Genomic DNA, 12,802 nt, shown 5'->3' on the forward strand with positions numbered 1-12,802 from the left:
CAGCTAAAATTTTAAATGGAGTATACTGTAGAAGTAAAGTAATTATTCTGGGTACCTGCCTGAATTAATTTAAAATGTCTTCTAAAAATTAAAATTATTCTCTTTGCTCTTAGAATGGAATTAGACTGTGCATAATAAATTATAAGTAAACTTGTCTTTGGCCATCCCACTCCTCTTTTATTCTTTGGAGGCAAAAGGAATTTTAGTTTTAGTTCTTTGTGGAACTGATTTTAGATTCAGTTGTCTTGATGCTCCAAATTTAGGAAAGCGATATGGTTGCTAATGATTTGGCAGCTAGTGACTATTAATTTTACATGTGATCTTACAAAAATTTCAGCATTTTTTTTCAGTTTTGATGGACATACAAATTCAACTTTGTTGGGACTGTATGAACCACGTACACATCAGTGCAATGTTCTAGCTTGTAGAACCAACATAAGTAATCAACACTTTTGACTAACATAACCTCATGGAAGAATTAAACCTATTAAATGTTTGTTTGTTTATAATGGAGGTGGCTATTTTTTAAAAGCAAACATTAGAAAATGTTTTGCTTCTGAAGATTTTCATAATTGGTAAATATGTTCATACGATCCTTGTGTTTGAAGAAAGGAATTGTGCTTAATATGTATTTTCTGAATTATAAAAATTATTACTACATTAGACCTAATTTTTAGAAAAATAAAGCTTTTTATGTAATCTAAGGTTATCTTTTCCCTCTTGATTTTCAGATTTTGGATGATGAAATTCAAGCAGATTTTTATGTAGCTGTTCCAGAAATAATGCCCGAGCTTAATCCATTAAGGAAGAAACTGAAAACAAGATTTCCTAAGTTTAATCGAAGTAAGGGAGAGTTCTTTTACTACTTCAGTACTCTATCAACAACTTTTTAATATATATGTTTAATTAGAAAACAAAATTGCTAATATATGTGTAGAATAAATAATATGCTTTGGTATTTTAGTTTTGTGTTACATAAGAACGTGTAGAATTTTTTTCCTTTGGCATTAATATTGGTGATTTAACGTAATTTGAAAACCTAGTTGCTTTATAATACCAGATCTTTAAATTTAGGCCATATTCTTGTTTTAAATTAGTGAAACACATTACCCACTAGGTATATTATCATAATACTATCTTATGTCTCTTTATCAAAATAACATGTATGCTCGTTTATGTTAGCACTCATCATCTGTATATGCTGGCTTACTGTGTATGGTTCTGTAGTTATTTCCTCTGAGCAACTTTCCCCTTGTGAATATATGCCCTTTACGCAATTTAGTAAGAAAAGTATGGGTGCTGCATAAATAACCTTGTATTAAAGTATGAAGTATTATATGATAAATTCACAAGATACAGTAGGTGTTCAATAGAGGAGGAATTTATACATAGATGGGGAAATCAGAGAAGGCATCCTAAAGGGGTGACGTTTAACCTGCACGTTGAATAATTTGATGAGCAGACTAAGAGGGATATTTTAAGTACAATCTGTTAATCATAGACACTGAAGTAAATCAGAATTTACAGACTACATTGAAGAAATATCAGTTAGTTTTCTCTGGCGGTAGTGAATGGTACCCCTACTTTGAAATGAAAAAGAATATGTTAGAAAGGTAGATTGATGCTGTATTGAGCAGAATCTTGAATAAGATCCTCATAAATTTGGACCTCGATTCTGTATTCAGCAGGACTCTCTTAGAAGTTTTTTTAAGTTGGGGGATTCTTTAGAGCTTCAATCCAGCAAGAGTTTGTAAAATGTACTGGCATGAAATCAAAAGTAGAGGCAAGGAGACCAGTTCAGATGCAGTTGCCAGAGATTAATAAAGGTGAGGCTTAAAGTCCTCATAATGAGTCTTGAGTAAAGAGGACGGATGTCAAAGATAATAGGACTTTGCACTATGTAGTTAGGAATGGACATGTTAAGAGAGAGAAAGGAAAGAGTCAAATGATGCTGAGATTTTTAAGCCTAGGGATCTCTCCTAATAAGTTGATATCATTAATGCAAATGGGGAGTAGGGTTGGGAGGAAAGAGTATGTTCACTAGCAGACATAGTTTCTTTTAGGTGGTGCTGAATATCTGCTGTAGATAGATGTTTTTTCAAATAAAATTTTATAAGGTAAAAGAGCAGATATTTTAAAATTTTAGTAGATCTTCAAATTTTAACTCTAGTTGAGCTAAAAAAATCCTGCTAAAATTCTTCATACATGATAGCCACTAATGCTCATCTGAGTTATAGACCATGTTCTGTACTGGAAGCAAATTCAAATGGACTCTTCAGTTCTTTTGTTATATTGGAGTTTTGTTTATTTTTAATAGCCTGCATTGAATAACACATCCTTGTGAGATACTGGACAGAGGTTTGGTACTTGTTATTAGGAATTTCCATTATAGTAGTGTTTGTTTTCATGGAATCACACTACATTCTTTCCTAAGTAAGACCTGAAATTGAACATTATTTTAAAAATTAAACCAGAATTGCAGTTGAATTTGAAGATAATTTTCTTAATTTTTTTCCTAATTGAATTCAAGCTCAATAAAGCCAAATAATACTAAAGATAGTCAATTAAAAGTGAAACTGAATACCGAGTATATCTGTATTCAGCTCGCTTATTGCTTTGCACGGTTAACTGGTTTTTCACGGAAATTAATTTTGTCACCTTTGCTAACTTTATCCATTCTCGGAATAACTTTTGGTCTCAGTTTTCTTCAGTGTTGAGGTTTTTTAATTGCCATTGTCATCACAAAATTTGGGATAATTAGTTTTAGTCTGAAAGGTTTTCAAAGAACATTTCTTTATTACAAATAAGAAAAGTTTCCCTGAAAATGTTTATTTTTATTAGTGGGCTTTACTTTATTTCTGCTTTCATAATGAATCATAGCTTCTGTATACTATGGTCAAGTTACCTAGGTATGTCCCCCACCTCCGTTTGCTTACCGGAGCATCTTGGAAAAACAGACAGACCTTTCACCTTCCCCAACTTTTTCTTCTCACCCCCACACGATCTGTTCAACAGCACTGGCAAAACATTTTTGTTCTTTAAACATGAAGACAAACGATTAACCTGTCAAAAATGTTAAAACAGAGTACACCAGATGTGCATTAGAACAAATGAAGCTTGTTTTATGCATTTTTAGAGCTTATTCAGATTCTTGTTTAGGAACATTTGATTCCCCTTACATCCAACAAAAGACATTGGGTACACGTAAGGGTAAAGTAGGAGTTACGTTTCGAGCAAATGGATGGAATTAAAAAACAAACAAACAGGCCCCTGCAGCTGAGCTCATTAGTTTCCCATTTTGTCTTACATTTTGTCTTTGTAATGGGAGTGGGTGTAACTAACTTGGCTGGACTGAATGTGCACATTTTGCAGCATATTTAATGCTGCAGTTTTGTTTTATTTTAATTGCTTACATAACTATAAGCAAGTTCTCTATTTTTTCCAATGCACATTTGGCATATTTTCTTGTATTTCCTTTTTATCTCATTAAAAAAAAGACATTTAAAACTTGCTTTTTAAAATTTCTTTGGAAGAAATTGGGTTTCATTTTCCTTGTCAACTAGCTTCCCCCCAGTTCCCTGCCACAATGTAACCTCTAACATTTTTTCATATCTAAGATAGACGTACATTTTATTGATATTTTTAAACTTTTCTTTATTCCTAATCTTACTAACATTTACTAAACAGAAAATACTAGTATGAAAATATCTTGACTTACAAAGCATGCTAAGTTGTTGGCAGGTAAGGGACATGATTAGAAAATTGGACCCATTACTGTGTGTTCCTCTTAACACGTAGCTCTTAGAACTGAACATCAGTGTTGCAGTTGGAGTCTTGTCAAAAGGATATTCCAGCAGGCTTGTCTATAGAGTATTCACATCTACTAAGTAGGACACTGCTTTCTGTCAGGAAGTTGCTTTTGTATTGTATTTGAGAGTAATGGATATAAAATGATTGAAATCTAATGTCAGTTATTTTTAGCTCATAGATTAACATGCTGTACTTAACGGTATTGCTTGCATTATTGAAATAATTAGAATTCTTTGGTCATATGAAGAAAAATGATAAAGCAAATGGAATTTTTGCAGGGTAACAATTAGAAATTTTTGTAAATTTCCCTCTCTCATGTACTAATAATCTAAAAACTATTTATGTGTGAAAGATTCCAGTGATGATTAGGTATGATTATTACTGCTATAGATGAATTAGTGATATATTACAACCGGTTCTGTTGATCTTCTTTATTTCCCTTACTCCAGCCATAGTTGCTTCCTTGCTGTTACTCATACACACCAAGTTTTCTCCCTTCTCAGGTCTTTGGATTCATTGTCCTATCTGTCTGTAATGCTTTTTACTAATTTGTCTGGCTCACATTCTTATTCAAGTATCACTTAGATGGAGAGACCTTCTGTGACCATCCTATTTAAATATTAATCTCCACTTCCCATTACCACTAGATTTCTCATTATCGTGTTTTACCTTCTTTCTTTTAAGGCTTATCAATCTTGGTATCTTCCATTTTTAATTTGTGGGTGTGTGCTCAATTTCTTCCATTAGCATAAGGGCATTTTTGGTTTTGTCCACTAGTATAGTCTCATGACCTAGAATAGCACCTGGCACATAGTAGGTACTCAACAAACATATCATATGTGTCAAGCCTTGAATGTGATGGCTATAAACAAGAGAAAGTCCATACTGGTACAGAGTGAATAGTTTTGTTTTCTGCACTAGACAAGCTGACTTACTAAACATTTATTTTTAATTTAATTAACTCAGATTTCTCTAGTTGAAGAAATAAACCAAAACAAAGCACATAACCTCAAAACCTTTATTTGTTTCCACTGTCCTTTATAGCAGTGATCTTGCTTCTTTCTGTTGTCTCACATCAAGTTTCTCAGGCAGGTCTCTTTAGTGGTTGGCTCTCTCCATTTCCTTTCCAATTGTTAGTCTTCCTTACATACTTTTCTCTCATAACTCAGCTCAGATGTTACTCTCACTAGTAATCGCTGTTCTTTCTTTTGTCAGATTTAAAGGTCTGTTTTTAATTTTCTCTTTTTCTTGATACTGATTTTTACACTGTACAATCTTAACACTTTTTTTCCCCTAACTACTCCTCCTTTGTCTTCCCTGCCTTCTTACATTCTACTTTCTTTATCCCTGTCATATTCCCTGGTGAAGAAGAGAGAAGGTACGTTAGTATGAAATGCCTATATGTTAGTATAGGTTATGTTCATTACAAAAATTAAATAGAATTAGGAGAAGAGAAAGGAAAAGAAAGAGGAGAAAAGTAGACAAATGTAAAAGCACAGAGAAAAAAGAAAATAGAGAAAGGAGAGGCTATAACTACATGATCTAAAAGCCCTAAAAATAGTGGGAAAGATTTAACCTTGGGCTGTATTGAAAAGCAGAACTAAAGAGTGGCTAGACATAGACCTCCTTCTGTCTTGGCTTTGTCTCTCACTGTGACTTTGAAAAAAATTTTGAACACTTTTGTGCCTTTGTTTTTCATCTCCAAAATGAGTTTCATGATAACATGTCCCCATGGTGTTTTTATTATAATGTGCAGGAGCTTAGCATAGGCTAAGTACATGATGCATATGACCCTCAGTTACTATTGACTCTCTATAATTCCTAAAGTAGCTATGCATGTTCCATAATTACTTTTTTCTTTTTTCAAAAAATTTTTTCCTAATTATTTTAGAATTCATTCTTTTTCATGGCTTCATATATCATTTCTACCTTTATAACTCATTTATTGAATCAGTGTATATTTATTGGGTGTCTACTGTGTGCCAGGCAGTACAATTAATGCTGAAGATTAAAAGATGAACAGATAGTTCCCATCTTTAAGGAGATGAAAATTGACGGGTGAGAGAGTAACAAACTGCTGCTCTAAGATGCAGGAAGTGTACTAGTGGAAAACGTACAAAGTGCTTAGAGGAATGAGGAACACTTTGTAGAATCAGATTATATAAAGAAGGTAGCAGTGAAGTTGAGACTTTAACCATATATAGGCATTTTCTTTCTTGACATTCATGGGGAGAACATTCCAGGTGGAAGAAATGGTCTGTTGTAATGCACAAAAGTGTGAGTCAGCCAGTTGTGTTCAGAAAATTATAACTAGCTTTCTATCGTTAGTTACATAACGTGCTATCAGATAGGTTAGTGGGGTTAGCAGTGATAAGCAGTGGGCCAGATCATGGAGGACTTTGTGTGCCATACTGTGGAGATTAGATTTTATCCTCTGTGGAGGTAGGTGCCGTTGAAATCTATTGCCCAGAAGAATGAAATATGATTTGCTTGTTAGAATGACTCTATATGGGAGCTTTGTAGGTGATAGGGTAGTGATACGAAGATAATGAAACTTTAAGAACAGAGACCAGTGAGGTGGCGAATGCAGCAGGCTAGGGGGAAGAGGAATAAGGGCAGAATCTGAGCAGTGACAGTGACGAGACGAGGAAGGCTGTTGTGGGATATTGAGGAGGTGAAATTAACAGGACTTATTGATTAGGTGTGGAAGATGAGGGAGAAAGAAGAGTTTTGAATGAGTCCCTAATTTCCTCCTTGAGTAGTCCAGTGAGTATGATTTTAAAGATAGATACAGAGGAGATAAAGCAGGTTTGGACATGACAATAACATCGTAATGAAATGAGATAGGAAGGATGAAGGTGGGCACAAATCTGTTGTTTTCTGGAAGTAAGTGTTAAGATGAAGTAGGCTGTGATAAATAAATGTGCACATTGTAATCTCTAGAACAAGTAAAAACATACACAAAAAGAGATACAGCTTAAAAGTAAATAAAGGAATAAAAATGATATACTAAATTTTTTTGTTGAAAACGAAAGCAGTATAGAACAGAGAAACAAATGAGATGAGACAAATAGAAGATGTGTATCAAAACAGGGACCTAAATCCAGCCATGTCATTAGTCAGGTTAATTGGAAATTGAATAAACACTTCAACCAAGAGGCAGAAATTATAAGATGATGAAAAAATTATTATATTTTGTCTATAGGAGACACACTTCTTATTCATTCACACAAAGAAGCTGAAAGGAAAATTAAGAGTAAAGTATACCATGAAAATATTTAACTATTACAGAACTGGGTTGACATTTTAATACCAGACAAAATGAACTTTTAAGACAAGGAGTTTACTAGAGAAAAGGATGGATATTCTGTAACAATAAAAGGACATGCTCAGCTACAGAGAGAGCCACAAAATACATGAAGCACAAACTGACAGAAGTGAAAAGAGAAATAAGCTAAACAAGTACAGTTGGAGATTTTAATATTCTTCTCTTAATAACTGATAGAACATATATATAGAAAATCAGAAAGTACATAAAAGATTTGAACAGTACTGTCAACCAACTTGACCTTATTGCTAGCTATATAATACCTCACTTAATAAGTGTTTGGTGTACACTTTTCAAGAGTATGTGGAACATGCAGGTTAGACCATTTGTTGGGTTTTAACACAAGTCTTAATAAATTTAAAAGGCTTGCAATCATACAGAGTGTGATTTCTGGTCATAACAGTTAAGTCAGAAATCAAACTGAAAGAAATGCAAGAAATCTCTTTGCTACCCCATGGACTGCAGTACACCAGGCTTCCCTGTCCTTCTCTCTCTCCCAGTTTGCCCATTCTCAGGTGCATTGAGTCGATGATGCCATCCAACCAGCTCATTCTCCAACCAGCAATGTTGGTTATTAGGGAAATGGAAATTCACATCAACATGGTTTGGTAAAAAAGGGAGAGAGAGAGGAAAAAAATATGTTAAGTTCAAAGGAAGGAGGTTTTATTTGTGATTGTTTTAGGATGGAACTGGTTTAAAAAACTAAAATATATTAATACATCATTATCTCTCTGGTCTGTCACTTTTTTCCAGTTTTTTATTTCTACATAGTCAGCATTCCATCAAAACCTTCACTTCAGTATGTTTTAATACGGAACTCTTCCTTCTTAAGCCCTGTCCTTTCCCGCTTCATTATTACAATAGCACTGTGATATCAGACTCAAAATTATGAAGTCGTTAATTTGTTCATTCCTGCAGCAAACATTTTTCATGTTGTACTCCATATTAATTACCTACCTATGTTTGAGTGGAGATACTAAGTAGATGATTGGAGATTATGAGAGAACTTGTGGCCAGAAATATGAATTTGGCAGTTATCAGTGGGTAAATGTTTAAAGCAGTATGTTTTAAATGTTTAAAGAGATCACTTAAAGGGTGTCTATGGGTAGAAAAAGAGAGGTCATGTGACTGAACCCTCTGGTAGTCCACCTTTTAGAAATCAGCCAAATAAGGGTAGCTCAGCCAACAGGAATGGAATGAATAGCCAGTGAGAATAGAGTTTCAGAGGACAAGTCATGATACAGTAGGAAGAGGGGAGACATATTCTGTGAACTACTGTTGATGGGTCAAGTCAGAGGAACACAGGGTTATTCTCAGTGGAGTATTAGGGATGTAACTTGATGGAGGTAGGTCGAAGAGAAAGTGGAAGGAAAGGAAGCCGAGACAGAAAGGATGGGCAACTTTTTTGGAAAACTTAGCGTTCTTCAGAAAGTATTAGATGGTTATTGAAAGGCAGTATTTTGTTCTAAGATGAAACATTTTATAGCAAGTTTGTCAGCTGCTGCTGTTGATCCGGGAAAGCAGGAGAAGCTGACAGTGTAGAGAGAGGGATGGGTGGTGTCGCTGTATTGGTGAGGAGGTATGGGATCCAGTGCTTAGATGAAGAGCGTTGGCCTTCATAAGAATGCAGACAGTTCATCCATATGACAGGGAGGAAAGCAGGATTGTAGGTACAGATTCAGGTCAGTCAGCAGGTAATTTTTTTTTTTTTAACGTATAACTCCTCTGTTTTGGATTTCATTCTTAGCTAGGTCACCACAGAGCATAGAGTAGAGTTACCTGTGTATGCTAAACAGTAGGTTCTCATTAGTTGTCTATTTTATACATACTAGTGTATATATAAACATCAATCTCAATCTCCCAGTTCATCCCACCCCATCCCTCTTCCCTCCTTGGTGCCCATACATTTGTTCTTTATGTCTGTGTCTCTATTTCTGCTTTGCAGGTAAGTTCATCTGTACCATTTTTATAGATTCCACATATGTACATTAATATATATAAACTGGATAAGCAACAAGGTTCTAGTATATAGTGTGATAAACCATAATGGAAAAGAATGTGAAAAATACTGTGTATATATATATATATATATATATATATATATATATAACTGGATCACTTGGCTGTATAGCAGTAATTAACACAGTGCTATAATTCAACTGTTACTTCAATAAAAAATGAATTTTAAAAAGTTTAAGGTAAAACTAAAAAAATATATATATATATATTTATATGTTAAATTTGAGTTAAAATGTTGATGATTAAAGGTTAGGAGGGTATAATGTATGTTTGGAGTCTCCTGCATGATCCTTTGAAAATTCTTGGGTTTTACCTTGATTCCTTTTTTCTCCTTTGTTTATTCAACTGCATCTTTTTCTCTACCCTAATGGAGAACAAAGTGGCATTAGAATCCAGTAAAGTTTCAATTTTTATCTCTTTCTTCATGCCAGCTTCTGTAACCATTGGTGTAGTAATGAGCTGCCTCCAGATTGTATCACTCAGTGAGATATTATTTCTACTGCTAGCTCTTGCTGCTTTTCTAGTTCCTTCCTTATGGTAAGGCAGGTCAGATGAATTTCATGTAAAGGTAAGTAAAATGTTCTTCAAAGATTTCAAGACTTCCCTGTTTCAGCTTTTATCATGTGTTATTGTATAGGTTTTAATTTACCATCAATGTTTCTAAAGTTTGATAAGCATCATCATTGTATACACTTATTTATTGTTTATTACTGTGGAACAATAATATCACAGATTTAGTGCCTTAAAACAACGCACATTTACTATCTCAGCGTCTGTGTATCAGGAATGTGTGTACAGCTAGGCTACGTTTTCTGCTTCAGTGTCTCAGAGCTCCAATCGGGGTATCAGCTGGAGCCATGGTTTTGTCTGAGACTTGACTGAGGAAGGTTCGCTTCCAGGTTCATATGGCTTTTTGGCAGAATCCAGTTCCTTGCAGGTTTCTGGACTGAGGGTCTCAGTTTCTTGGCTCATGGCTCTCTCCATATGCCCCCTGACAACATTGTATCTTGCTTCTTCAAAGCCAGCAGGGAGAGAGACTCCTTCAAGATAAGCATTGCATTTTTATGTCATGTAATCAGTTATGCATAGTCATCATGTCTCTTGCCTAGAAGCATGTTGCAGGTCTCATCCACGCTCAGTGGGAGGGTGTCACACAAGGGCATGAACACCAGGATGTGGGTCACCCTAAAGTCTGTTTGCCACAAATCATTTTTTATATCTTAACTTGGATTGGATGTTTCTCTTATTTAGTAATTTTTGCTACTTGTTTAGATATAGTGATAACTTTGGATTTCTTGTTTTTCTAACCAGATTCTGTTGGCCGGGACATCCCCAAAATGCTTGAATTATTTAAAACTGGACTTGAAATTAAGGTAGATGAAGAAAGGGAGAACTTTCTGCAGACCAAAATAGCAACAGTAAGTCATAGTGAATATTATTCAGTAACCCCTTTCTTTTTTATTGAAGTGATTGATTAATAACTTATGACATACCAGTCCTTTGAGCTTGTCCTTGTCACTGGCATTAGGAGTGGCACTAAATACGTACATATTTTTTTGTGGGTTGAATTCATACATTTTAATGGTGCTGTAGAAGTCCTTTTCTAGAGTTACATGCCACTCTCTGACATTTTCTTGTGCTTTGCCTTATTTGTCATTTCTGTGTTGTTTTTGTTCTCTAATATTTTAAACATTTTGGGAGTTGGGTCTAGATCTTATATATACCTTATAGGATATTGCAGAATGCTGAGTCTGTAGTAAATATTTAATACTATCTTAAGGGAATTGAGTAATTTGATTATCCCTTCTTATGTTTTAAAAACTGCCCACTTACAGAAGATGCTGGAAATTAATTTCCAAAGTCATTTTTGAGACATTAATATAGATAAGTCAGATTTGTAGAGGACTGTGTTTTAAAACATATAGTTTTTGCTAGTATTTTTTAATACTACAGAATTTCTAACATACCTATTTAATGTATGTAATTTTTTTCCTATGCAATAACTATAATAATATTGTTAGCCAAATTTACACAATGTTAACCAAGTGCCAGGCACTATTCTAAACACTTTTCATATGTTCTTTTAATCCGAACCCTATGAGAGGTGAATTACCATCTCTGTTTTTTAGATGCAGGGATAGAGGCCCAAAGAGATTAAGTAATTTTTCTAATGTCTCACAGCTAGTATGAGGCATACTAGGTGTTTGAACCTCAGGAGTCTCAAGAGTCCAGGCCCTTTAGCCTTACACCATCTTGCCTCATAACTGGAATTACTTGAAGAGCTCTTATTCCTTCTCCCATGCTACTCCTGAGAGCAATTCTACATTAAAGCCAACAGCTAGAAGTCCAAGCTCATGAGCTGAGCGTATTGCAGATCATCAGAAATATATAAAGGGCTCTTCGCTAATTTTACGGAAGGAAAACTTGGTGCAGAAAGGGGGCAAAACAAGTTTATTCCAGTCAGGGATTGGGAAACCCCTTATCACTTCCATTATCATCAAAGCTTAGCTCTAATTCATTTGGCACTAGCTCTGCTGGAATCTGATGTTGGAATTTTCTTGTTCCCGAAAGGCCCTTGGCTATGCATCTTCTTTCTCAGGGATGACAACATTGTAATATGAAACACAAGCAGAAAAACAAATAGAAGTTTTAAGATCATATTCTGGAGCTGTAGAGATGTAGGCATGACTACCTATTCTGCTACTTAAAGGATGGCAGGTTTTGGACAAATTTCTTTTCTGTTTTTAAAGTTTTTTAAATTGAAGTGTGGTTGATATACAATATTATTTGTTACAAGTGTCCAGTATAGTGACTCACATAGTTTAGAGGTTATACTCCACTTATATTTTTATAAAATATTGTCTATATTTCCCATGTTATACAATATATCCTTGTAGCTTATTTTATACATAGTAGTTTATATCTCTTTAACCCCTTACTCCTATATTGCCCCTTCTAAACAAGTTTCTGAATGTTGTTGTATCTCAAACTTCCTCATCTATAAAATTTATATAGTAATATCTATTTCATAGTATGGTTTGGAAGATTAACTAAAAACTTTGGAATGGTATCTATCAGCTATTGTTACTCTTTTGGTTGGACTTTTTGGGTCTGTAAAGTATCTTTATAAGACTCTTTGTTCCTAGTTTTATCTTTTTCTTAAGTAATGTTTTCAGTATATTGAATAGTTAATAATTTATGTATATATCCTGACTCAGTGTATAATAAACCATGGCATGTCATTCATTCTTTTTAACAAATATCATAGTGATTGAGACATGGGCTTCAGACCAGACTTACCTGGGTTTTTTAGAGATATAATGCTTTTTTTTTTAAATGAAAAATAAATTAATCTGTGCTTAAATAGAATCTTTATGAGTGCTACTAAAATAGTATAGTAGAGTAGGATGTTTAAAGAATCTTAGTTCTGGGTTAGAACTGATAGAACTTTGTGAGCCTCAGTTTTCCCCCTTTCTCTATTTTCCCTATATATAACATGATGTTGGTATGTACTTTCTAGATTAGGAAGGAGTGGATGAGATAATGACCTAATAACTATTAAAAAAAAATTCTAGGCTTCCCAGGTGGTGCTCGTGGTAAAGAATCTGCCTGCCAGTATAGGAGACATAAGAGACATGGGTTTGA

The 12,802-nt window shown here is 34.4% G+C and overlaps 1 protein-coding gene across 1 annotated transcript in view; it reads left to right on the plus strand.

The window, feature by feature from the left end:
- MRPL1 (mitochondrial ribosomal protein L1) overlaps positions 1-12,802 on the plus strand; it is a 68,569-nt gene that overhangs the window by 25,567 nt on the left and 30,200 nt on the right. The window contains exons 6-7 of the mRNA XM_052642148.1: positions 732-843; positions 10,469-10,575. Of these exons, the coding sequence (XP_052498108.1) occupies positions 732-843; positions 10,469-10,575 (219 nt within the window). The remainder of the gene's footprint in view (positions 1-731; positions 844-10,468; positions 10,576-12,802) is intronic.

The sequence above is a fragment of the Budorcas taxicolor genome, chromosome 6 (genome assembly GCF_023091745.1).
Source record: "Budorcas taxicolor isolate Tak-1 chromosome 6, Takin1.1, whole genome shotgun sequence".
Taxonomy (NCBI): Eukaryota; Metazoa; Chordata; class Mammalia; order Artiodactyla; family Bovidae; genus Budorcas; species Budorcas taxicolor.